Genomic DNA, 27,404 nt, shown 5'->3' on the forward strand with positions numbered 1-27,404 from the left:
CATGACTTAGCACAATAACAGACAATTAGCCATTTTTGATGTTTAAAGAAATATTCCAGGTTCAATACAAGTTAATCTCAATCAAAATCTATTTCCTTCTCTTTAAAAAAAAGCAAACATTGAGGTTACACTGAGGCACTTATAATGGAAGTGAATGGGGCCAATCTGTAAACGTTAAAATACTCACCGTTTCAAAAATATAGCCACAAGATGTAAACAATATGCATGTTAACATGATTTAAGTGTGTAAAATCTCAAGCATTTCTGTGTAACTTCGTTGTCATGACAATGTAACTAAAATTTAAAAACCCTAAAATGACCATTTAAACAGCTTTACAGCTCAAATAAAGTGCTTTTAAAAAATTACAAGCTTCATATTTCTGCCGTTAAACCCTCCAAAAATTGGCCTTATTCACTGCACTGTAACCTCGATTTTTGCTTTTGCTAAATAAAAGAAGGGACGAGTACAAATTATTTTTTGTGTTAATCAAAATAATGCCACAAATGATGTTGATTGAGCTTAACTTGTATTGCATTTACATTTACATTTATGCATTTGGCAGACGCTTTTATCCAAAGCAACTTACAGTGCACTTATTACAGGGACAATCCCTCTGGAGCAACCTGGAGTTAAGGGCCTTGCTTAAGGGCCCAACAGTGGCATTTGGTGGTGCTGGGGCTTGAACCCCTGACCTTCTGGTCAGTAACCCTGAGCCTCAACCACTGAGCCACCACTGCCCCCAAAATTGAAAATAGAATATTCCTTTAATAAACAGCTAAGTGAGATTTTGGACCAATAAAAGTTCACTGTAGTGATCCTTTGCAACACCATGGAAATAGAAGACCAGCAACCAAAACATTTTTGGTCTTTGCTCATTCCTGCTGGTTAATGCAAAAATTCAGATTTCCATGAAAAAGATTTTATAGCTTATTTTACAAGCAGTAAAATCTGAAAACTGATAATCATCAAGTGACACATAATCAAACAGATGTTTTTGTTCAGGAAATTAATAAAAGTGCAATATTCAACACTGCAGCTCTTACTGTCTGTGTCATAGAGAATTCCCAGCCATAAGTTCTGAGGCCCATGGTAATAATGCCACATCTCTTTAAGGAAGAAACGGGTCTCCTCCTCATCCTGAACTGTCATAACTTCTGAAGAATTCCCTGAGAAAGAGAAAACACTTTTATGAAAAACTAAGCCATTCAAATATGATTACTAGCAAAAGCCACCACTAGGTACAGCACTTGATCTAAACAAGTTCAAAATACTGTACCCATCTTTTTACAATGATCTCTCGCTTCCTCCAGGGTCATCTCCAACATAACCGATTTAAAATTATAGCAGCTCCCACGAAACTTCACCCAGGTCTCAGGACACACCACTTCATAGGAGAAAGCAATGCTTTCTGTTGAAGTGCAAAGAACGATTCATCGTATCAAAAAATATATAATTACACACAATAAAAAAAATTGCATTTTAGAAAATGTACTTAGTCAAATAAAAATTATTTGAAAATGAATTAAACAGTAAATAAGGCAGATATAGTAAAGAAATGGACTCACTTGGGGGAGGAATATAGCATATTGCTCCTGATAACGGCATGTCACATTCTGCCTCTTTCCAACGTCCATTTACATCCATGGACACACAGCCTCCTTCTCCCATTGGCCTCTCTGGGAAATAATTAGACACCTCCCAGTGAGTGAAGGAGCCCTCAGTGCCATCTGACCACTGGTAAGATGTACCATCCTATGGAGATAGAGGGCACTGTTGTTTAATAAACATAAGGGCTAAGTTCACATAGCACACTACCACAATACTCTTGCTGCAGAATATATAGTATGCAGATTTTTTGTCTGCATAGAATACATGAATGACCTAATACATTTGTATGTAACAGAGCTTATTGCGTGAAATAATGTATGCCAAAATTTGATTCAAAATGCAAAATAACTTTTTATTTCCGAGACCATAACTGGACGCTGCTCAATGAATTAAACATGCAAACAATTTTGCATACCGGTACTCCTATTTGAAACTTTTTTCTAGAATAAACCCTATTGTTTTAAATTAAAACAAAAAATTCTATATACTGTAGTAGGCAGTATGCAGTGTAAACTGTGCAGTCTACAGAAGGTAGTTGTGCTAGTATTCCACATTTATATTTATGTATTTGGCAGACGCTTTTATCCAAAGCCACTTACAGTGCCCTTACTACAGGGTCAATCCCCCCGGAGCAACCTGGAGTTAAGTGCCTTGCTCAATGACACAATGGTGGTGGCTGTGGGGATCGAACCAACAACCTTCTGCTTAGCAGTGCAGTGCTTTAGCCCACTACGCCACCACAACTCCGATACATTACAAATATATACAAGCCATTCAGCACAGTACATGTAATGTAGTGATTGGTGGCGGCGTAGTGGGCTAAAGCACATAACTGGTAATCAGAAGGTTGCTGGTTCGATCCCCACAGCCACCACCATTGTGTCCTTGAGCAAGGCACTTAACTCCAGGTTGGTCCAGGGGGATTGTCCCTGTAATAAGTGCACTGTAAGTCGCTTTGGATAAAAGCGTCTGCCAAATGCATAAATGTAAATGTAAATGTGCAGATCCTCTTACATCTGTACTGAAGAGGCCAATCCAGTATGAAGCTCCCAGCCTGTTTAACAGCACACTGAGATAGGCCTGCTGAAACGGATCTGTGATGCTCACAAGTGCAGCCCCCTTGTCCGAACAGCCCCTCTGAGCTGCATACCAGCTCAAGTTGCCATGGATGATCCGGTAACTGTGGTTCTTATACTCAGATGAGTCCAGAGAGGCAGAGGTATAATAGGACTGGGTGGGACGTTTGGTGGGGTCTGAGAGAAAGAGCAATAGAGGAGTAACTAAATCATTCCTAAAATATGTAAGCCAGATATTTTGAGACCTAAAAGTTATAACACAGTGTCTACACTGAAAGGATTGGATGTCTTGAGATGGTCTACACTGCAAGTGTTGAGAGTGCACCACAGAAGGTTCACTAACCATGGACCAATCAGTTGTAAACTCGAGGATAGACTTTAGTTATTGTAAAACACATGACTACACTTAGCAGATAAGTGATTTCACCTTGTGGCTTTTGGCAGACAAAGCCGTAGACATTCTCGGTACAGATCTCATCTTGCCATACCCCTGTCACACGGAAGTTGTGACTGTTTGATAGGTAAGTACAGAGAGGTTCTTCAGGAACGTTATTATGGTGCAATGTCTGTAGACACATATTGAAAACATTTAAAAAACAGTGGTGAAATCAAATGACATTTTAGGGATATTAAAGGAGTCCTTTACACACAAATGAAAATTCTGTCACCATTTACTAAGTTTCATGTCATTCTGAAACCACATGACTTACTTTCTTCTGTTTAACACTAAAGGAGATGTTTAGCATAATGTTAGCCTCTGTCACTTCACTTTTATTGCATCTTATTTCCATTTCAAGAAAGTGAGTGGTGACTGTTGTAGAAATTTTGATACTCATTGATCAGTGATAATCATTGCAGGGGAATGCCTCTGTGTCTGAGAGATGCAGAGGGGCAGGATCTGCTTTTGTTGAGAAACCTTGGGATAAAAGAGTATAAAATACAAGTCAGCCCTCCCCTCTGGGTCCCACTCACGGCACAAATTAACTCCTGTGTAATGACCGGGTCCTTCTTGCAAGAATAAATAATTTTAAAAGACTGTTTGAGTCAGAGTGTTTCTTACGCAGTGATAATGGTTGGTTGATAATTTTTTGCCACAACAATTTGGTGTCAGAATAGTGGGATTCCTTGGAACTGCCTTCTGGACCTGAGTGCGGACGGCGTTTGGCCACCTGGACTGAGAAGTTCCAGCTCTACCTCGTAAGGTTAAGAGAGAGGGGCCGACCACACCAGGGCCAGGAGAAACTCCACTGGAATCAAATGAAAACGAACCCGTGGCAACCCAAATATCTCTGGTAAGGGACGACTAATTTATTTTCAGAGTGTCTCTTACGCAGTGATAATGGTTGGTTGATAATTTTTTGAGGCTATCAATTCCATAATAAATGTGTTCCACAGAAGAAAGAAAGTCAAACAGGTTTGGAACGACCAGAGGGTTAGTAAATGATGACAGAATTAACAATTTTGGGTGGACTATTCCTCTTAACCCTGAGTCATTATACCTCCCAGTTACTATAGTCGAGGGGCTTCCCATTGGTCCCTTTGCCACGTGCTCCAATCCAAACCCCTGCTGATCGGCCGTGAAGCAGCATAACAATGTAGGCTTTAACCAAAAGACAAAAACAACCTATAGTCACTACAAAATGACAAAGGGAGGTGAAACCATCTTAAATCACAGTGATTTCTACCTTGCTCGATTTCATCCCCTATAGAGACCAGAGTGCCCTGAAGAGATGAGCAGATGGACTGAGCTTCATGCCAGGTTTTCCCCTCTTTCGGTTGGGCTGGGAGATGCAGAAACAGACACTAGGAACCAGTCAAAAACAAGCAAATCTCAATGAGAACCAGTTAAACACAATGCAAACTTTTGCATGTTCAACATGTATAACAACATTTTGAAGGTCATTTCAGAAGTCAAAGACACTTTATGGCCAGAAACATAAACTGCGCAAGTATGCAAACACAGAAGAGAATGTTTGGCCAATGCATTGGAAATTGTACATACTTAAGGATGCAAAAATATTAATCAAATGCAAACAGAATCACTCCAGGTATATTCGACACATTTCAAAGCATTAAGATAATGGGTATACTCAAAAAAAAAAGAGTATCTGAAGAGAGACGAAGCTTTTATTTGCGTGTCCAAACCTTGTGTCCATAGTAGAACCAGTTCTCTGGGCAGCTGCCGATATAACGAAGCTCACGTGGGACCTCCACTATAGCCACTGTCCTGCGTTTGCACACGTATCCTTGGAGATCTGTACACCTCCTTGTCGACCACTCTCCTGCACAGCATTATTAACAATAAGTGTTCAATTACATAATCGTACTTACAGTATATGTGTGTAAGTACAGTATAAGTGCTGATGTGTACATATATTGTTTACCGGTCACAGAAGACATCTGTACGCAATTTTGGCCAGCCTTTCGATAAACACGCACATTTTCCCAGTTCTCATAATCCAAAGCAGATCCATCAGTCCAACTACAGAACGCACACAAACACACAAATTCCAAAATGAAGTCTGCATCATATGCTCTTTTCTCCTCACGTTCTTTCCTAAAATACAGTGCCACTGAAATTACACTTCTTTTTTATGCATTTTTCAAATAGTGTTAGATGATTTTAACATCGCAAATAAAATACTACTAACATAAAGTTTAAGGACTTCTCTTCAGCTTATTAATTGGGTTTATTTAGAGTCACACCAGTCGCACCTACACCAACCCCTAAACCTAAAATTCACTGCAGTTTTACTGCAGTAATCATAGTATCACCTAAATATGTTTCAACTACATATTTTGTAGTAAAGTCATAGTAACCTTATATTAAACCTTATATAAACTTATATTAAACATGGTTACTCTATTACCACCATATTACTGTAGTGACACCATGGTTAATTATATTAAAACTCTGGCTTCTGCCAAATAAACTAGTTACTACAATATTACTAAAGTAAACCATGGTTAACTTTACACTGATCAAACCTTGCTCTCAACTTCCTGACCTTCACCGTGATCAAATCACTGCAAGGAAAAATCAACTTTTATATTTATTACTATAAGTAGTATTAAGGAAATAATAAGAGTGTAGACTTATTAACTCCGATACATTAAAGCATGGCCTCTTTGAATTTCGACATATTTGGAAAAAGTCACTTTTTGCGGTTCTATTTGTTGCCGCTAGAGTCGAGAAAACAAAACTTTATCTTATAATTCAAACTGTTTCATCCTACTATTTTCTTACACATATTATACAAGTAACTATGAAACAAACGATCAATAAAATCTTTTTATTAAATTATACTCTAAAGAGACTTCTTTATGGTAATGAATGAAAGGCACCTGAAGCCATTGTGTCCACTGTTAGCAGACAAACCAATCCACCAATATTCAGAGCCCTGCAGAACCAAAGAGACAAAGAGACACGTGTCCTGCTCAGTGCTTGCTTGAAATGAGACACTAAATCTTGAACATTCTCCATACTGAGTATGTATGAGTCTGTAAATCTGTGTGTGAGATTGTGTAAGATTCTCAAATGAAATCAAAGTATTCAACACATCAATGGCCCAAGCACATGAGCTGCATTTAGACCAGTGTTGGGGAAGCTACTTTAAGCAACCATAGCTTGCCAAGCTAAAGCTACTCATTATTTAAAGTAGTTAAAACTACACTGAAACTACCCTTTTGTAGTACTTGTACTACAAGCTACTAACAATTTTATTTACTGTTGTATAAGAGGGCATCTTTCAATATAAATATATAACTCAGATTACATCATTTATAATTTAATAAACAGAGTATTCATCTGGTACAAACAAATAGGGCGTTTTGTATTATAAATGTATGTTTTTATTTCAAATATAATTATAAATGAATTTCGATAAGGGTAACAGCATTAAACTTGAAAAGATACATTTACTTGTACAGAGTTTGTATATAGAACAAACATGTCCTATATACAAAAGTCCTCATTATGTTAAAAATCAAGAGATTTATAACAATTTAAATACTGGGCATTCATTACTTATATTCTTAAATAATTTAATTCAAATTATTTAAAATGCATGCTGTTTACTTGGAAGCACATGTAACTTAACCTGTCCTAAGCAAGAGGTTACAATGTTAAACTCCCAAACAAAGTGTTTAAAATTAATAAATCTAAATATAAAATGAAAGGTAGGGATCTGTAAGATATCAAACAATACATAAAGTAAACTTTAAATTACATTTTCCATAAAACAAACTGCCTATCAAAGTTGTGTCCTCACTTTGTGTCAGACTTTATTAATAATACTGAATATATCAGACAATGTCATGGTCAGCTATAACTCTGATGACCCCTTTCCCAATTCCTGCACATGGTGGATGCAACAGTGGGACACATGGTCTGGTAAGTTTGAGATCTTTTTTAAATTTGAAACAAACAATGTTAGAATTGTGGGATAAACATTGGCATTTTAGTTTGGGTTATTGATGCAGCTTCAATTGAGGAAAAAAGTAATTGGCTCCAGTTCACATCACATAGTTAAGATATTAAAAATATTCCATTTTGTTCAACTTTGTGTCAGAATATTCAGAAAAGTGTGAAATAGAAAATAAATATGGCATAAAAGGCATTTTATCACTTAACTCCTTTACTGAACACCATTATTAGATAAAGACTTTACACTCTTGTTGGATGGATCAAATTAAATAGAATACTTTTTAGCGTGTCTGACAGAGTCGACACAAATTCTGGTAAGATTTAAGTTATGAAGTGACTAATGTCCATTTTCAGACAAAAACGTTTAAAAAAAAAAAAAAAACCTGTTCCTTACATGGTTCATTAGCTGACACCTTTTTCTACAAATATTTCAAATGAATTTATTACAAAAAAATGAAAACTAAGATTTAAAACATGTTTTGTCCTTTATCTCAAGAATCAGTGTGTGACTAAAAAAGCTACATCATTCTGAAAACTGCTACGCTCCTGTGCCGACTGAAAAACGATGTTAGGTTAGTAGTGTTGTGTTGCTACTTTAAATGACCGTAGTTACTCCCCAACACTGATTCAAACAAACTGCTGAACTTCTATTTTGTTTGCATGTAGGCAAATAAGTATGTTATCTACATATTTGTGATTGTGAATGGGTCTCCTAACCTTCTTTATGCGTTCTTTGATGAAGTCCAGCTCGTTACGTGAGTGAACAGAAAGTAGATCTGCTCCCATCATCTTACAGGCGAACGACACAGACTGCCAGGGAAATGGCTTACTGACAAAGTAGTATTCAGCCCCATGGAAAAACACCCACGGCTCGTGTTCTGCACCATAAACCCAAATCAATCATCATCATTATCATCATACTGTAATCGTCAAGTCTCAAAATTACTCTACTTACGGTCACTGTACCAATATGGCTTTATCAACTGCGCACCTGAGAAAAAATAAAAACAAACATATATAAGTTTAAACAACTGATTTAAATTTCAATGCAGTTCAGTGTTATGGAGTATTTGTTTGCTCTGCTGAAAAGACTGACATAGATGGTCACAAGAACATTAGCTTGTTTTGGATGCCAGTCCTCAGTATCAGATGCTGGTGTGCTGCCCTGGGTTCCCACACCTCTTAACCAATACAATTCTATGAATGTACCATTATTAGTGAATTCTGGATAAAGATTTAAAAAAATATTTTAAAGAGATTGCTATGGTAGATTTAATTTCTTTTCATCTGAAAAAATAAATAAATGGGAAGGTGGATGGATGCTAGAAAAATTGTCAGTGAAGTAGCTTACATATCTTCAGGATGTGATTGGCAGGCCTAAATAAACAAGCTCGTCCCGAACTTATGTTTGGAACTTCATTAAGACCAGCACCAAACCAACACTAAGCTGGTATTTTCAGCAGGGCCACATTGCATGTTTTAAATATACTGTATGTCCATAAACTCAAAACACACACCTCTAGGGACCTTGCAAATCCATTCATATTTGGAATCGCATGACTGGGGAGTGAGAGTGTTAGTGAGTTCAGTGTACACAGCACATGTTCGAGAGTCCACTTCATTCATATCCTCGGTGAATGATGTCACCACCTGCAGGATGACATGAACATTACAAATGACATACAAACTGACTAACTGGTTCCTCAGACTATGTTGTGTGTTCTAAACAGACTTTCTTTCCTTTTTTACATGTAGCAGAGAAATTTACTAAAGACATTTCCATACCAATCCCCAATATTTGTAATATAATTTTTCTGCTTTTTGTCTTTTTTTATATTTTTCTCTCTGGATTTTTACCGGTGTGCCATCTGACCACTCCCAGGCTCCGTCAGACCATGGGTTTCTCTTTGTGAAGCCCACCCAAAACCAGCGACCCTCTGTACTGAAACGAGACAGAGAAAGGTGAGGAGAGGACCATTTAAGAACTGAAGAAAATAAAACGGAGCAAAATTCTTCAGAAACTCATCTTAAGGACTTGTTAAATTGTGCCATTCCTGAAATAGAAAAAGCTAAACTGATCAAATCTGTTAGTAAGAAGAAGAAGCAGAGACAGTATAAGGAGGAGATGGACCACTTACAGATAAATGAATGAGAGAAATCGTAACACTCAAAAATATGGATGGAGGAATAGATGTCCTGCCTTTCTGTTAAAACTGCGAGTCACTTGTTTGATAGAGGCATTAGCTGTTTGTTTAGTCCAGAACACACATGCACATTGACTATTTTGTGTAATTTCAGCTAAAGTAGCAAATATTATGACACCATTGTTGAATCTGAAATCACTGATAAATAATCGTGACAATCAGTGTTGGAGATTTTGGTCTCTCGCCATCACCAAGACTTTAAAGGGATAGTTTACCCAAAAATGTAAAATTCTCTCATCATTAACTACGTTTCCATCCAAGAGTTTTTTTTTTGCGACAAAAAGTGTAGCGCATCAAAAAGTTTACCGATATAGGTGATTATCGCTACAATTTCACAAGTGTCAACATAATATTTATTTTTATTTTTTAATAATTGCGCAGTGCCGGACCGTGCTCGTGTGAAAATGCAACTGTAACTGTTCTGTACCATGCTCAGACTTGCCACAGATTTTGCCACAAATTTGCAGCAAATTCATCACTCATTGTCTTCACATGCAAATGAGATTTGTGGCAAACTCATAATTTTAACCAAAAGTTTGCTGCAAGTTCACCACTACCAGTAAAGAGCTGCACACTTCTGGCATGTATTTGCCAGAAATCTTGATTTTTGTAGCTGTATTATTCCTCAACCTGTACAAGGAAAATAGGAGTGAAGGATGCATGTGTGAACCAACCTTTGGAACATGGTGGCAAGGAGCTGTTTGACAAAAGCCTGATCCTCATAGTGATGGAAACTGGCTAGGTCAGCACCCAAAGCCCGGCAGAAGAACTGAGCCTCCGTCCAGGTGCGTTGCATCAAGATTTTTTCACTGTGATACACCTAAACAACAACCAAACAGACAAAAAATAATCTACTGTATGAAAGCCAGTAACACATTGAATAATACTACAGAGAGTAAATCAGTAATACAGATCAAAATATTCAAAATAGCATTATCACTTATGTTCATTCAGTTCTCTGCATGATTGAGACTGTCAGTGTACAGTGAATCTTAATAATGGCTACATGATGCTGGTCGCCATGCGAGGTTCAGACTTGTGAAAGGGGAGCTCTGCTTACTTTGCTAGTTTTCCATAACTTTTCTAGGAAGAAAATATGTCAAATAATTCAAAATCCTCAGGCTCTGGAGACATTAAAAGACACTTATGTGCTGAAGATGAAGCCCCTGAGCAACAGGCCACAAGCCAGGGACTCAATTTGGCCAGTGAGGTGAAAGAGATTCAGCGTCAACTGTTGAACATGACAGCGATGCTGACGAAGGTCATTGCTGAATTGGAGGATCTTGCTGTAATACGTTGATCAATCACTGTCATGGAGATGAAATTCACTGAGTTCGTTACAAGAGTGACGGATGTTGAGAAACTGATTATATAACGATTATATGGAGTCATCTGAGAGGGAATTAGCTCCTAACCCGCTAGCGACCAAGGTGGATTTGGAGTGTCTCTGGGAAAAGTTGGAAGACCTTGAGAATCGTAACCGGCAAAACAACGTCCACATTTTTGGAATTCCTGAGCACGAAGAAGGCCGAGATATGGTGAAATTCCTAGATGAGCTCTTCCCGTGTCTGCTCGACATAACAGGCCATAAGTTGGAAATGGAGCGAATTCACAGAGTTCAGGCTCGTAGATCCGCTGAGGGAGACAGGCCCTGATCATTTCTGGCCAAATTTCTGAGATCATCCGATAAAGATCTCGTGTTACACGAGGTGAGGAGTAAAGGAAGGCTTTCTTGGAAGAACCACAGCATTTTCTTGTTCCCAGAATTTGCATATTCGACAAGAGAAAAACATGATTGATTCAAGCAATCCAGGAAACTCTTACATCAACGCAAGGTCGCTTTTGCACTGATGTTCCCAGCCAAATTGAGAATAGATAATAAGGTTGGCTGCAAAATATTTACATGCCCAAAGCAAGTGATGTCCTTCATAAATTCAATGGAATGAGTAAGTCATTGAGTGATTCTCTTGATGCAGCCGAGTGGGCCTAAATCATTGAACATTCCCTTGACAGTCCAAGGTAACTGAGCGCCTTTTAGTTTCTTTTTGTGCTGGTTCCGCCTAGTGGCTGGAGTTTGTTTTGTGAAGTAACACTCCTTCAGAACAGTTTGTGGATGAATCTGCACTTTCCTTGTGTTTATTCTGCCTATTGGATGGAGTTTGTTTTGGGGAATACTTCTTGCAAAACATTGGAGTGATTAGGTCATCTGCTGCACTCATGTAACAGACAGCTCACTGAACATTCATTTGACTGCCTGAGGAAATTGAACGGCTTTTTTTTTGTTTTGTGCTGGTTCCGCTAGTGGCTGGAGCTTGTTTTGTGGAGGAACACACCTTCGGGACAGTTATGTGGATGAATCTACACATTCTTTGTGTTTATTCTGCCTATTGGCTGGAGTTTGTTTTCTAGATTATTTTCTGTTGTGTAATTCTGTCTCACAAAATTTGTATAGAAGCACTGGACTTGAGCAACCCGACAGCAAAATTGTTGAGGGAGCTCTAGTAAGTGTGCATGGACTGTTTGAGTTTAGAGGGATGGACGCCGGTTGGTGCTGTCATGCGTGGGGTTAATCCGCACGCTTTTTCTTTTTTTTCTTCTTTTTTTGTTCAGGGGATGTTTGGGGGTTGATTGTTGCACCAATGTTGGAATGTGTTCTTTAAAAAAAATTTTTGACACAATCTATTTTTTCTAACTTGTCAAAATGTCAAATGTTAATTTGAGTGAATGGTCTCTCTCTCCACGTGGAATCTGAATAGGTTGGGGCACCCCATAAAAAGAAGTAAGGTTATTTATTTTCTCAAACATAAGAAATATGACATAGTGTTTCTAAATGAAATGCATCTTTCCCTGCAGGAAGCTGAAAAATTTGGGAAGATATGTGGTGGACATGTTTTCTTTAGTGCTGGCTCAAGTAAGAGCAGGGGAGTCATTACAATGATATATAAGCATCTACAATTAAAATGTCTCAAACAGATTAAAGATAAATTAGGAAGAATCATTATTGTTTTAGCACAAATTCAGGGGCAAAGGTTGATTTTGGCTAATATTTATGCACTTACGTGGATGATTAGAGCTTTTTTATAGATCTTGAAGAGATATTGCAAGCCGTTGGCACCCCTCATGATATAATATTGGAAGGAGGCTTTAATCTACTGATGGATTCAGTCCTTGATCATAGTGAAGCAAAAGTGTGTAAGCCCCCTAGACTAGAGCAACAGTGTTCACAGGATGTGTAAAAATCTTGGTCTTACAGACGTTTGGAGACTTTTGGACCCATCTGGTAGGGACGATGCATTTTTTAGAGATTTATTCTAGAATATTCCCTCATTTCATCTGTTGATGATTGCTCAATTGGAAACATATTATTCTCAGATCATGCCCTGATAAAATCATATAGTTGGAGCTTTAATGTATCCCTTTTGCAAAATCCTGAATTTCAACAAATGTTAAAGGCCGAAATCAATGTTTATTTAGAGACCAACTGGTCCTCAGTATCCTCTGTGTGCGTGAATTGGGAGGCACTTAAGGCGGTTCTTCGGGGTTGGATCATACAGTATGCCTCATTCATCAAAAAATCTGAAAACTCGTGGAGGCAGAGCTTAAGTGCCGAATGTTGTCTGATGGCCTCAGAGAATTGACCCAATTGAAATACATATATAACAATATTTTGTATATGTGAATACTATTCACAGAAGGTGGAGTTTTGGCTATTCAGGGCAAGACAGTCATACTTTGACTCGGGGGACAAAGCAGAACAACTTCTGGCTAGATATATAAAGCAGAGAGAGTCTTTTTCTACCTTTCCCTCAGTGAAATCTGCTGGTGGTGAAATTTTTACCTCAGCCATTGATATTAATAATGCTTTTAAAGAATTATATCTTGATCTCTATAGTTCCACGTCTTCGTCTACTGATGATATTAGAAACTTTGTGGAACCATTAGAACTCCCTAAACTGATGACTGAGCACAAAATGTTTCTAGATTCTGAGATAATATTGGAAGAGCTTGGCAGGTAATTAAGGCCTTGCCTACAAGCAAGGTTCCGGAGCCAGACGGCTTTGCCGCTGAATTTTTTATATCTTATGCTACAGAATTGGCTCCACTTTTGCTTGAAGATTATACGGAATCATTAAAGAATATAAAACTTCTGCCAACCATGATCAGTCTGATTCTTAAAAAGGACAAAGATCCAAGTCAATGTAAGAGTTACCGTCCAAATTCCCTGATCCAGCTAGAGGTAAAATTTGACAATATTATAAATATTGTCAAAAATTCTGGCTAACTGATTAAGTAAAGTTATGACATCTCTTACACATATAGATCAGGTAGGGTTTATTTGTGGCTGCAGCTCTTCTGATAACATTAAGCGTTTCATCAATATCATGTGGTCAGTGGCAAATGATCATACTCTGGTCACTGCCATCTCACTTGACACCAAAAGGCATTGATATGGTAGAATGGGATTATCATTTTAAGATTTTGGAAATATACAGGTTCGGGAATACTTTTATTGGATGGATTAAATTACTTTATAGACACCCCGTAGTGGCGGTACAAACAAATTTATTGATTTCAGATTATTTTACTCTGGATAGGTGTATAGGTATATTTACCTGGCAGGGTTGGCCTCTTTCCCCATTATTGTTCTGTCTTGACCTGCAACCATTAGCAGCAGTGATAAGAAGGGAAGATGATTTTCCATGGGTGGTGGCTGGAGGTATGGCGCATAAGCTTTTGCTTTACGTAGATTATATAATTTATTAATTTCCGACCCCATTAGATCTATGCCTTGCCTCCACAGAATTGTTAATTCCTTTTCTAAATTCTCAGGATACAGAGTTAATTGGTCTAAATCCTAAGCTTTGGCTAAGACAGCATACTACCATTCAAGATGAGTGCCTTCCAGAGGCCAAAACAGAGCATTAAGTATTTGGGCATTTTATTCCCGGCAAATTTGTCTGATTTAGTTAGTTAATTTTGATTCCTTAATAAAAAAGGATTTCCAGTGATGTGGGCAGGTGGGCTTCATTACATTTATCTATGATTGGGAAGGTTAATGTTGTTAAAATGAATTGTATTCCAAAATTCAACTACCTGCTACAATCTCTGCCTATACATGTCCCCCTCTCTTATTTCAAGCAATTTGATAACATAGTGAAGTCCTTCATTTGGAATGGTAAACATCCTAGATTACATTTTAATAAGTTACATAGGCCGACTGACAAAGGTGGGCTAGGCCTACACAAGATTTAGTTTTATTATTATGCATTCAGTCTCAGACATTTGGCTCATTGGTCGCTTCCACCTGAGAGAGCCCCTCTCTGGTTTTGTATTGAACAGGAAGTTCTTGCCCCTATTTCGCCATTGCAAAGCCTTTCTATCAAACTAACCAGACGTGGGCTTTCATTTGCACTCGGTATGGACAAAGGTGTCCAGAATATTTAATTTGGATATTTATTTAAATGTTGCCTCAAGCATATGGCTGAACCCTAAATTATGTATTAATAAGTCCCCTTTCTGCTGGTCAGAGTGGATTGTGAGGGGGGTTAATACACTCGGACCTATATGAGAGTGGAGTGTTGAAATCTTTTGAAAATTTGGTTAAACATTTTGAGATTCCCAGATCTCAGTTCTATAGGTATTTACAGCTACGCCACTTGCTCTGTATTGTTTCTGGGAGTAGCATACACCCCCCTAAAGTGGCAGATACCCTGGGTGATTACTGCTTTTGGAAAAAGTCATGAGGCATCAGTGTATTACTCCCTGCTAATTCAGAGTCTAGGGGATGGAGCTTTAACTTCAATCAAGAGATAATGGGCGTTAGATTTAAACTTGGTATTGGAGGAAGGAGTGTGGGCTAGGATTCTAAAAAATATCAAGTCTGTATCTAGAGATGCAAGGGTTTGCCTTATGCAATTCATAATTTTACATAGATTTTATTGGACCCCCACTAGATTGTATAGGCTTGGACATAAAGACACACCAGAAGATGGAGACACAATCCATGTTTTTTGTGGGTGTGTTAAGATCCAAGAATTTTGGTTGAAGGTTCAGAGTTTTATATGTGACATTTTGGGCACTCAAACTTTCATTTTGTCCCAGTATTTTAGGTGATGGGGTGGTTATCAATTTAGGGAATAAATATATAAAATATTTGCTCCTAACCAGTGTTATTTTAAGGGATTGGAAGTCAGCTGGAGCTCCCCCATTTCAGGAGTGGTGCTCAGAGATTGGGAGGGTGGCGGCTTTTGAAGAAGGGTCATATAGCAGACTGGGGAATTTGGATTTGTTTGTTGGTAAATGGGGCAGATATTTGGCATTCTTGGAGGGTTGGAACAGTGGAGAGACAGGGGTAGTTGTTAATGTGTGTGAAAATTATATACAGATTTTTTTTTCGTTTGTGTGTATGTAATTTATGTTTTGCTTTTCTGTGTTCGATGTAGGAATCAATATAAATGTTAATCATAAAAACATAATGGCTACATAATTATGTACAGTATCTCTTACCTTGTAACAGTGTGGCAGGCCTGTGCGACTCTCCCATCCTGTTGGGCATGGTGCACTTGTATTTATGTGTGGAAAAGACCTTGGGATGTCATGATTACCATTCACTTCCTGTTTGCACACAGCCAGGGCTTTAAAGGTTTGGCAATTTTTCACCTCCCAGTGACCTAGAGCCTGACCCCCAGACATCAGCACACAGCCACCTCCAGTAACTGCAAATAGAGAGGAAGTCAAATAAATACAGAGTGTGTGCCTCATCTGTAAGTCTGTGCTTGTTCATGGCATTACATTTAGAGATTGGCACACCTGGTTGGTGTCGGTTCCAGTTGGTGTAGGTGAGGGGTGTTGAGGAGCCATTCTGTGTCAACCAGTTGTACTCTCCTGTCCTGTTCCTGTCCTGCAGAGCTGTCCAGTAGGATTGGGACTCAGATCCGCCCATTTCACTGATCAGACTGTTTAGAAAGGCCTGCTCAAACCTGCCGCAAAGAAACCATACACTCAGATTGTGATCTCTGTATCTGCCACTTTCATGCTGCAAATTATCAGTCTATATAATATGCATTATCTGATTCAGCTACTAATTTGAGGTTAGCACAATATAAAACATGTTTCTTAGGCATTCCAGGTTGCTGCCTTCAAGTCCCCATGGGAAGTGCCAACTTCTACAATGTGATGTGAGTTTAAGTGATTTTGGTCTTAAAAAAATTGATGCTTAGAGCTATATGTCCACATTGAAGTTCATGTAAGTACATATTTTTTCTAACTTTACCTTTTCCCAAAAAAAGACATGGAGCTTTTGTGTGCTACCCTTAAAAAAAGCGTAGAGTTGGCACAAAATTGCTGCAAATTTTCCACTCATTATTTATTTATATACTGAGCTTGTTACATTTACATTTATGCATTTGGCAGACACTTTTATCCAAAGTGACTTACAGTGCACGTATTACAGGGACAATCCCCCTAGAGCAACCTGGAGCTCAAGGACACAATGGTGGTGGCTGTGGGGATTGAACCAGCAATCTTCTGATTACCAGTTATGTGCTTTAGCCCACAACGCAACTACCACTTCACCACATGTTATTTGCCACAAATGTTTGCCAGAAGTTTCCAACTCTTTACCAGTAGTGGTGAACCTGCAGCAAACATTTGGCGACACTGAAGAGTTTCAAAAAGCTCATTTGCATGTGAATTTTTTTTTATTTATTTTTTATTCTCATGCCATCACAGAGAATGGTGGGAAATGTGTTTTTGGTATACATATCTGTTGTCTCATACACACATTAATGAGTAATATTTTTTTGACAAACAAAATATACAGTCATCATTCACAATTTTGTAAATTAAAATGTACAGCATGTCATCATCGAAAAAAAACCTTAAAGGGGTTTATTTTGCGATGATGACTGGCTGACTGTACGTTATCAAGCTAATTACATGGCTAATTACCATGACTAATATTATAAATAAATAAATTGACATGAAATATTGATTTGAGTTGAAATGATGTTATTATGTGCAAAGAAAGAGACTGCAGAGTCTCCAGAAACACTGAATTGAAACGTATTTTTTTTTATTACCTTACTTGTAGAGATCACAGAGTGATATGAGAGAACAGGAGAACATAAAAAACTGTAAGTAGGAATGATTACCTGCAACCCCTGAATGACAAGTCAAATATCTGTTTTCACCCAGATGTGCAGTCATTAATCACAAAATAAATAACCACTGAATGAGGCAATTGACCAATCAGAATCAAATGTTCCTGCCATTATTCTTCAACTGACACACCCAGAGTATCCCACTGGTAATTGAAACACGGTGGTGGCATTTATGTGCACGCATCTTGTAAACATTGCAACATGACTTGAAGGCAGCATCCATGCCAAAAAATTAGATGTTTTCAGCATACTTGCTCTCTATAGTAACAAGTGGAGCTTTGCAGTAAGATCCTTTCACTGCATCTTCAAATGTCTGCTCCTGATCGGTGATCATATAACACCAGCTGTCTTTCCTCCTCCAGCCCTGTACACAAAAACACACATACATCCACTATAAATAATCAATAAACATGACACAGACACTGCAAAGCTGCATTTGGTAGATACTGATGCAACTAATGATGGCTGTAAAGAACATATAATCATTAAACAGGCTGAGATGGTGGATAAATAGATCAGGAAAAGACTGTGAAATGAACAGACAAAGACCTTTTTTGTCTATCCATACAGTATGGGAATATGAATGACAGTCTCTAATATGTCAGTAATGTGAAGAATATACTGTAGTGTGTACCCCAAAGTATTACAAATTAGTGTGTAGGGCATAGTATGCAGTTAGTCTGCTTACCAATTTGTATACTAACCATCCTAAATAGTATCCAAGATTAGAATTAGTGTAATTAATACATTTTTCTACATACTGTACTAGGTGCACATTCAAGAGCGCCACCATGTTGAGATCATATGACCAATCGAATATGTTTTTGCTTAATCTCAAAAATACCTTGTAATTGGATGCTTTCACTTGCGGAATGAACATGCCTGCCGGCAGAAAGCATGCTTTTATAATGACATTGGGAATTGAGAACTTCTGTTTTTGCATGATGCTGCATCTATGCCGCAAAATTAACACAAATATTACTGAGTGCACATTTAAAGTTAATCAATGATAAACTGTACAGTAATCAAGTTAGTAACGTGCTAACACTCCTACATGCAAATGCAAACAGTACACGACACGCTGGTCTGTTGTGTCAAGATGATTTCTTTTATGTGTTTCCCAATACTGATGTTCTCTTTTGTTACACAGTCAAAAGTATGTACTTTCCCATCAGCAGAGAAGTACATGCTTTGAGAGCATAGCATGCATAAGGATTGGTGGTGGCGTAGTGGGCTAAAGCACTAAACTGTTAAGCAGAAGGTTGTTGGTTCGATCCCCACAGCCACCACCATTGTGTCCTTGAGCAAGGCACTCCAGGTTGCTCTGGGGGGATTGTCCCTGTAATAAATGCACTGTAAGTCGCTTTGGATAAAAGCGTCTGCCAAATGCATAAATGTAAATGCATAACTGCATGCAATTCAATAACTACAAACACTGCTAGCAATGTACAGTATATCAGAGTGTGTGTATGTGAGTGGCTGTGAGAGAGATAGAAAAGGGAGAAGGAGAGAGTGCAAAGAGAAAAAGTGTGTAGATAAACAGTTGTACTTCACATTATATTGTGTATGCATCCGCTAAGGAAAGACATTGTGTGTTTGTATGAATGAGTGTGAATGTACTGTCAGTAGCCAGCACATGCCTGAAGCTGAATAAGTGTGGGTGTGAGCGTGTGCATGATTTTCTGAAAAGTGCTCTATATTGGCAAATTCATAATTTGTTCGTTCTTTATGCAGCCGCCTTGTTTTGTGACCAGAACAGATCTGAAACAGTCTGTTGTTCTCCGGACGTGACCTGCTTTCACCCTCAATGATGGCTGCTCCATCCTCCAGGCACACCGCTTGTCTGCTCTCCACACCCCACATAAATCCCATGCCAAGCACAAACAATCAGAAAAGAAGGAAAACAGATGGAAAGAGAGTGCTGGTAACCAGGTTGAGAGGAAAAAGCAATTTGGTATAGGAGTTCAATGATTTCCATAGAATTGCTTTTCATGCGATGCATTTTGAATAATGGTAAAAGTCCAAAGATCTGCATGCGTGTAACATATTTCAGGGACTTTTCCTTTAGTTGTTAATGCTGTGCCATTATTTTAAAAGTCTTTTGTCTATCTTGTTCAGTTAATCAACTTGTTTGTGTACATAGGTCATTGACAAATACAGTAAGGCTGTCCAAGGTGATAAAAATAAAATGTCTTTCAAAAATCTAGTTTAACATGCATTTGTCAAGTTTGTAGACATGTAATCTGTGTGCCCATGTTAGTTTCATTAATTTTTCAATAACTTTTATTGCATTTTCAACTAAAAAATTATTCAGTGACTCGAAAAGGTAAAGTGGTATAACCATGAAGTAAAAGGTATTAAAATACTTTCTTTGCATTCTATACACTTGTGAGTGTACACAACTTAATTGTTATCAAAGAAGATTCTAAAAATATTTTTCATTGTAAAAATATTCAGAGGTTTTGTGACCAACACATTCACAAGGGTCTAAAGAGGTCTTTGTAACATGACAACAAAATGGCTACTTGACTTTGATTTGGTGGACAAAACTTTCTTCTAATTTGAAAACTAAAACGTTTCACTTTATTTTTTTTAAAATAATAATAAAAACAATGATTCCATGCTGCTTATGGCAACATTTATTTTTTCAAGGAATAAAGATTTCAATGAGACTTAAATAATAAAAAAATTAAAAATTACTTTAAACTTACTTTAAATTTAAAACATGTTAATCATAGTAGTGTTGTATTCAAGTAATGGTTTTGTGTGAACTGAATTTTTAAATGTATTTATTTATTTTTAATAAATGAGAACATTCATGCATGGAAATTTGAATGGTTCAAGCTGATTCCGAGTTCTTTTAACTTGTTATTTGTTAGCCAATCAGCTCGCTTACATGAGATATATCATTCCAATCAGCAACCATGGTGACGTGATCGGATAGCCAATCAACTTGTGTACTCTCTCTTTGCCTAACATTTATATTTGCTCAGTTTGCAAGAAAGCCTATTACACTGATATTAAAAGGTAAGCACATCGCTAACTTAGGTCATTATATTAAATATATCCACACATAGCTAAGCTAGGTAGCTAGTTAAATACGTTTTGGGCTTTCAAGGTCCAGGTACACATTAGGAGTCTGGTCACTAGTCATTTAAGCATTCGGCCAAGTAGGCCTAGGCACACATAAAGATTTAGTTAATTGACGTTATGCCATTCACACCAAGGCACACCTAGCTAGCATATACTGTCCTCAGTGCCCAATGGCTCTTCAGGGCAGCAGCAGTACACAAGTCTTGGTGATAGATGTACTTGTTTGGGGGTTTGTGGTTTGTGCTATGCATTTGTATAGATTCCCTGCTTTGTGGGGGATTGTATTTATATCTAATTGTGCAGCAGCAAGTCACATGCTTAATGCATCATGGATTGTGTTTTTCTAACTGTGCTGCAGCAGCAGTATGTCCACATGCTTAACTCAGTTTGTCTGTGTATGTTCTACCAGTAGCAAGTCTTCATTCATGCACTGCTGCAGCAGCAGCAGCATTGCAGATCTAATCCGCCAAGACCAATATCCTATCAATATGTCATACCCATATTAACACCCTAAATCATTCAGAGAGTTGTCATGACTGAACTTAATAGTAAATATCTTAATAGATCCGGGAAAATAAATGAGACCTACATCATTGATCCATATACAGTCCTGTCCTTTTTCAAGTTTTGAATACGTAACCATTTTTGGACCACATTTTTCACAGTACATTTTTCACTTCCAAAAGTTTTTACATCTATGTTTTAAGTAGTACTTTTGGCAAATATGTTTTTATTCCATATAAGGAGGGTCCCCATTATGATAGCTACCAGGTTGAAATCACATGACAAGATAAACTGCTCAAGCATCTCTGTAAACCCACCATTTTTGAAAACTTTCAGATGTGGAATAAATCATCAAATGGATTACATGGTATCAGTAAATTAAAATTTTACTTTTGCATGATGCTGCAAAAAGGTGTCAGTATAAAGACCAATGAAGTATTTCTAAACAAAAAATTAATTGGTTCTACCTTCAATATTGATTTATTATTGTTGGGCCTCATGTGTTCCGATAGGAGACAAAGGCAGGCCTCCACATTCATAAAGCCTGACTGAGGCCTGTTGGAACACTCAAAGCCAAACGGTACAAAAATCAAACAAAGGGAGTCCAAACAGACTACAGATCCCATCAAGCCTTGCTCACTTTATACCTAGGTGTGAAATTCTGAAGGATTGAACTCTCGACTCCAATTGGATGAAATGCATGACAGAACGCATCTCTCAACCATGATGTCATCGAGAGTATAAAACCCCAGAGATTTTTCCTAAGCTTGCTTTCAGCGACAGAATGTGTCACGTCTAGTTGCAGCCCTGCTGTTCCCAGGTGTAGCCTTGTTGCCCAAAAAAGTAACATATGTACCTGAACTGGCCATACAATCTCAATCTCGTTGGACGAGCCGAGATTCTTCGTGTTCCACCATGTACGCTAACGGATCCGAAGGAGACCGCCGAACAATCCGAGTCCCACCCTTTTTGCCTGTAGAAGTGAAGAAAGAAGAATTCTCTTCCATCTTCAACTTCGCTGATTTCACCGAGAATCAGTCACCGTACCACCCACCAACAGATTGAGGAAATGACTTCCTGTCATCACCAAAGCTTCGAGCAACCATGTCGGAGTCAAGTGACGGACGAACACACATTCTACCCCTGTCCTCATGCAACTCAAGTAAGAGGTTTATGTGTGGGCAGAGATAGATTATTATAGTGTGTTATAATTGTGTATCAAGGTTATTGCTTGTACAGTTTATGGACCGCCAAGTCCACTCATTGCTGCTAATAATACTCCAGGAATTACTGTAACTCACTGTTACCACCAATGAGATTTGCTGTGTTGTAACCACATAGGTCTGTTTGTGCATTTCAACCATCGCAGGTGAGACGGCACACTGAGTTTATCCATTAAAGAACCAACGACCGCGGCGGACGGATTACAAGCCATTCACCGCGTGTCTGAGTGATAAAACTAATGGTTGCCGTCTCTCCCATGATCGTTGTGAGGGTTAATTTAAGAAATGGTAGCACTTTGGTGCTGTCTCCCTGTTCTCTCTCTTTTGTACTAACCACACACACACATGACCCCGCACAAACATACCTGCACACACATTTGGCGAACAGATAACTTGGTGATAAAGCTCAGCTTTGTCCTTAAGTTATCGTACCAACAGAGACACACACTAAACGGGAAGATGCCATTAACCAGCATCTCCGCCCACAATTGCAGCCACATTCTCTGGCCGGAAACCTCACATGACATAATCTCAAAGAGAGCCACGCAACATTTTGTGCACTTCTTCCCTCCTTACACACACACATACAGCCATTCACAAATACACCTACACTCCTCTCATGTATTAAAGGCTTATCTGTTACCATATCTAATCGTGTTACTGTTTAGTTTGAAGTTGGAAGTCAGAAGTTTATCGACTGCATTGTATTGAATATTAGTTGATATTACTACATCAATAAACTTTGTTATACTTTAAAGAGAAGTGTTTTGGTATTGTTCTGCATGCAAGTGTGCCAAGGGCTAGCAGGGGATGTCAGTGCTCAGAGTCAAGACTTCACTGTTCCCTTTTTGAATGTCGATTTGCTCTAGACGTCGACTTTCCTAAGAGAACAATCCTATATTGAGACCGTTATACTGTCTGGTTATTAGTCCCTGATTCCAGTGTGGTGCCCTGGCAATATTAATCCTTATTAATATTATATTGAATTTAATAATGAATAGTTATCTTTGATAATTGTTGATTTGAAGGATTAAAAAGCTAATGTTGATTCCAATAAATGTTCTATTGATTTTAATAATTATCTTTGATAATTATTAGTTATTGCTAATAACCAAACACGCTCCTGAATGAAGCCCAAACATTATGTTACTTTCCTATTTTGATTCAGTAAAACTGCATTCGGGTTTCCAACTTCATCGCTCTTTGGCGAATTGTAACACTATGAGTATGTGTTTTTAAGTGTGCACTCGCCTCTGGACAGTCGTCATCCCATTCACCTGTAGGATGCTGAGGAACAAGACCTGATATCTTACACACTGCTGCACGCTGCTCCTCACACTCCTCAAACTGCCATCTGCCTTCCTACAAAACAAACACCCACACACATAATAAGTCATTCAACAAGTACAGGTGAAACTCGAAAAATTAGAATATCGTGCAAAAGTTAATTAATTTCAGTAATTCAACTTAAAAGGTGAAACTAATATATTATATAGACTCATTACAAGCAAAGTAAGATATTTCAAGCCTTTATTTGATTTAATTTTGATGATTATGGCTTACAGCTTATGAATACAGCCAAATTCAGAATCTCAGAAAATTTGAATATTGTGAAAAGGTTCAGTATTGTAGCTCAAAGTGTCACACTCTAATCAGCTAAACACCTGCAAAGGGTTCCTGAGCCTTTAAATGGTCTCTCAGTCTGGTTCAGTTGAATTCACAATCATGGGGAAGACTGCTGACCTGACAGTTGTGCAGAAAACCATCATTGACACCCTCCACAAGGAGGGAAAGCCTCAAAAGGTAATTGCAAAAGAAGTTGGATGTTCTCAAAGTGCTGTATCAAAGCACATTAATAGAAAGTTAAGTGGAAGGGAAAAGTGTGGAAGAAAAAGGTGCACAAGCAGCAGGGATGACCGTAGCCTGGAGAGGATTGTCAGGAAAAGGCCATTCAAATGTGTGGGGGAGCTTCACAAGGAGTGGACTGAGGCTGGAGTTACTGCATCAAGAGCCACCACACACAGACGGGTCCTGGACATGGGCTTCAAATGTCAAACGTCTTACCTGGGCTAAAGAAAAAAAGAACTGGTCTGTTGCTCAGTGGTCCAAAGTCCTCTTTTCTCATTTGGAAACCAAGGTCCCAGAGTCTGGAGGAAGAATGGAGAGGCACACAATCCAAGATGCTTGAAGTCCAGTGTGAAGTTTCCACAGTCTGTGTTGGTTTGGGGAGCCATGTCATCGGCTGGTGTTGGTCCACTGTGCTTTATTAAGTCCAGAGTCAACGCAGCCGTCTACCGGGACATTTTAGAGCACTTCATGCTTCCTTCAACAGACAAGCTTTATGGAGATGCTGACTTCATTTTCCAGCAGGACTTGGCACCTGCCCACACTGCCAAAAGTACCAAAACCTGGTTCAATGACCATGGTATTACTGTGCTTGATTGGCCAGCAAACTCGCCTGACCTGAACCCCATAGAGAATCTATGGGGCATTGCCAAGAGAAAGATGAGAGACATGAGACCAAACAATGCAGAAGAGCTGAAGGCCGCTATTGAAGCATCTTGGTCTTCCATAACACCTCAGCAGTGCCACAGGCTGATAGCATCCATGCCACGCCGCATTGAGGCAGTAGTTAATGCAAAAGGGGCCCAAACCAAGAACTGAGTACATATGCATGATTATACTTTTCAGAGGGCCGACATTTCTGTATTTAAAATCCTTTGTTTTTATTGATTTCATGTAATATTCTAATTTTCTGAGATTCTGAATTTGGGGTTTTCATAAGCTGTAAGCCATAATCATAAAAATTATATCAAATAAAGTCTTGAAATGTCTTACTTTGCTTGTAATGAGTCTATATAATATATTAGTTTCACCTTTTAAGTTGAATTACTGAAATTAATGAACTTTTGCACGATATTCAAATTTTTCGAGTTTCACCTATACAGCAGAAAGCTGGATCACTTCTGTCAAATGGTGGATTACCAGACTGCTACTTGGATATTACTGCAGTGACTCACTTGTGACTGTACATCCGATTACCCAAAGTAAAGCTTTCAGGCAGTGACTGACTCAGATCTTGCTGAGTTTGGACACATGCTCCCTTTCTGACCACATATTGTATGCTGAGGTTATGACTGGTGTCCTGTGCCCTTAAACTGACTTTTGACCTCTAGAATCAAATCTCACCTTCCAGTCTGCTGTCACACATATGTGTTTGTCGCCATGGTGATGGGAAGGCTCCTGAGAGTACCAGGATGTGAATGTGACAGAAGAATTGTCTGACCATTGGACTGCTGTATGATTTGCTTCCTTGTACAAACCAATCCACACCTTAGAGTTGGAACCTGACACAACAGACACACATATACACACATTTACAAACCTCTAATAAGGTTTACTTCTAATAAACATAATTTGAGGACACAACTCTTGGAATTACAACAGTTAATGTCAAAATGAAATGGCGACAACCTATTTTACTTCCATCATATGATATATTTCCCACTGAAATTGTACATTCAAATGTAGGTGGGATTTGATTTTTTCCATCACAAATTGATTGGAGTGTAAAAAGTGCCAGAAGGGACTTCCGAACTTAATGCAAGTTTGCATTTGATTGTGATGCTTCATACCCACTTTTAAGGAACCTTTTTGACTGAGATGTAGAGGGGGCATCTTGACATATCCCAATGATAATTATATTTGGAGTATTGAATAACTGATTATTATACTGTATTTTGGTGACAAAGAGAAACATTAAAAGTTTTTCTCGAATAATGTGCACAGATGAACCGTGAATTTATCAAGAAAATAAATGTGGTAAATTTTGATTTCATGTTGACGTTTTCCATAACTTACACTATAAAGTAAAAACCATTCAATTTCACTTAGGTTAGATATCTGGCTAACCATTTGAGAGAATTTTCTGCAGCAGTTCCTGTTGGGAGAGCGAGTGGATGCTGACCAGCTGTGCATCAAGAGACTTGCATGCACTGGAAGATTTGTCCCAGCTTGCCTTCTCCTCCAGGTACCGGTAACAAAAGCCATTATGTTCCAACCAGCCATCGGGACAAACCGTGTGTTTATATTGCCAGTTATCTTACAAAAAGTGAGACAGAGAGAGAAAACCATATAGCATATAAAATAATTAACAAATAGTTTGTGTTTTTACTTCGTAAAAATAGTGAGAGAAAACATGAGGGAAATGTTGCTAAAATGTGATGAAATGAAATGGTTCAGTGACGACTCATTCTTACAATTGTTGCCAATGACCCCAACTGTTTCTATATTTACATACACACTGTGAGAATGTGTGTGTTTGTGTGCATTTGATAACCAGGGTCAAGAGTTCAGATACAAGTTGGGCCACAGCTGTTGAACCCTAGAACAAAATTCAGAACACATTCACATTCTTCTCTTTTAACCAATCACAATCTGTACAGACTATCATGGAAACATATAGAGAGTGCAACAGTGCCCGCCCACTTGTTCACCCACCTGGGTCAAGAAGCATTTTTTCCATTAATTTTTCCCAAAGACTTTTCATAAAATCCTTCATAAAAGAGTTGCATGCAATAAACCAAACCAACCAGCTCTGAGATGAATCACAACATTAAATTGGAGAAAAAGACAAAGCAAACATTGCAAATTACATAATCAAATAACAACCAATGGAAAATAAATGAAACTATTTATTTTAGCTTGTTGATTATAATAAATATACAAGTTGTTTGAGTGCGAAAGGATAGTGATCCGATTGCTTCCTTTAGAGTGCATCATGGAAGTGGGCGGTTGCAGCTGGATTTGTCTACCCAGGGTTTGTTATAAACCCTGTTTGGCCGTGGTTCTCTGATTGGTGGATCTTTCTTTGCTGGACCATGGGTAGTGAAGTTGTGCAGCAGGAATTATGCTTTTTTTACACAATGGCTTCAACAGAGCCATCGATGAATAACCTCAGAGCTCAAGGTTGGTCTGTCATTCAAAGCAATAAGATATCTTTAAAATCTATTTATCTATGGAAAACATTTATGGGACTTTTACTTGCGCTCTATAATCTCTAACCAGATAGAGGGCCCTTTCCCAAAACGGCAGACATTTATGTAAT

The 27,404-nt window shown here is 38.3% G+C and overlaps 1 protein-coding gene across 1 annotated transcript in view; it reads right to left on the reverse strand.

Moving 5' to 3' along the window:
* The window catches only part of LOC127632481 (secretory phospholipase A2 receptor-like), a 47,542-nt gene that overhangs the window by 7,996 nt on the left and 12,142 nt on the right, over positions 1-27,404 (reverse strand). Inside the window, exons 7-27 of the mRNA XM_052111070.1 lie at positions 26,210-26,398; positions 25,487-25,644; positions 23,549-23,659; positions 17,729-17,841; positions 16,126-16,295; positions 15,823-16,031; positions 9,990-10,135; positions 8,969-9,053; positions 8,629-8,761; positions 8,067-8,102; positions 7,829-7,989; positions 6,031-6,086; positions 5,070-5,167; positions 4,831-4,967; positions 4,371-4,488; positions 4,185-4,285; positions 3,113-3,251; positions 2,624-2,862; positions 1,567-1,753; positions 1,278-1,409; positions 1,045-1,167 (exon numbers count right to left, since the gene is read on the reverse strand). Of these exons, the coding sequence (XP_051967030.1) occupies positions 1,045-1,167; positions 1,278-1,409; positions 1,567-1,753; positions 2,624-2,862; positions 3,113-3,251; positions 4,185-4,285; positions 4,371-4,488; positions 4,831-4,967; positions 5,070-5,167; positions 6,031-6,086; positions 7,829-7,989; positions 8,067-8,102; positions 8,629-8,761; positions 8,969-9,053; positions 9,990-10,135; positions 15,823-16,031; positions 16,126-16,295; positions 17,729-17,841; positions 23,549-23,659; positions 25,487-25,644; positions 26,210-26,398 (2,841 nt within the window). The remainder of the gene's footprint in view (positions 1-1,044; positions 1,168-1,277; positions 1,410-1,566; positions 1,754-2,623; positions 2,863-3,112; positions 3,252-4,184; positions 4,286-4,370; positions 4,489-4,830; positions 4,968-5,069; positions 5,168-6,030; positions 6,087-7,828; positions 7,990-8,066; positions 8,103-8,628; positions 8,762-8,968; positions 9,054-9,989; positions 10,136-15,822; positions 16,032-16,125; positions 16,296-17,728; positions 17,842-23,548; positions 23,660-25,486; positions 25,645-26,209; positions 26,399-27,404) is intronic.

This window comes from Xyrauchen texanus, chromosome 39 (genome assembly GCF_025860055.1).
Source record: "Xyrauchen texanus isolate HMW12.3.18 chromosome 39, RBS_HiC_50CHRs, whole genome shotgun sequence".
NCBI lineage: Eukaryota > Metazoa > Chordata > Actinopteri > Cypriniformes > Catostomidae > Xyrauchen > Xyrauchen texanus.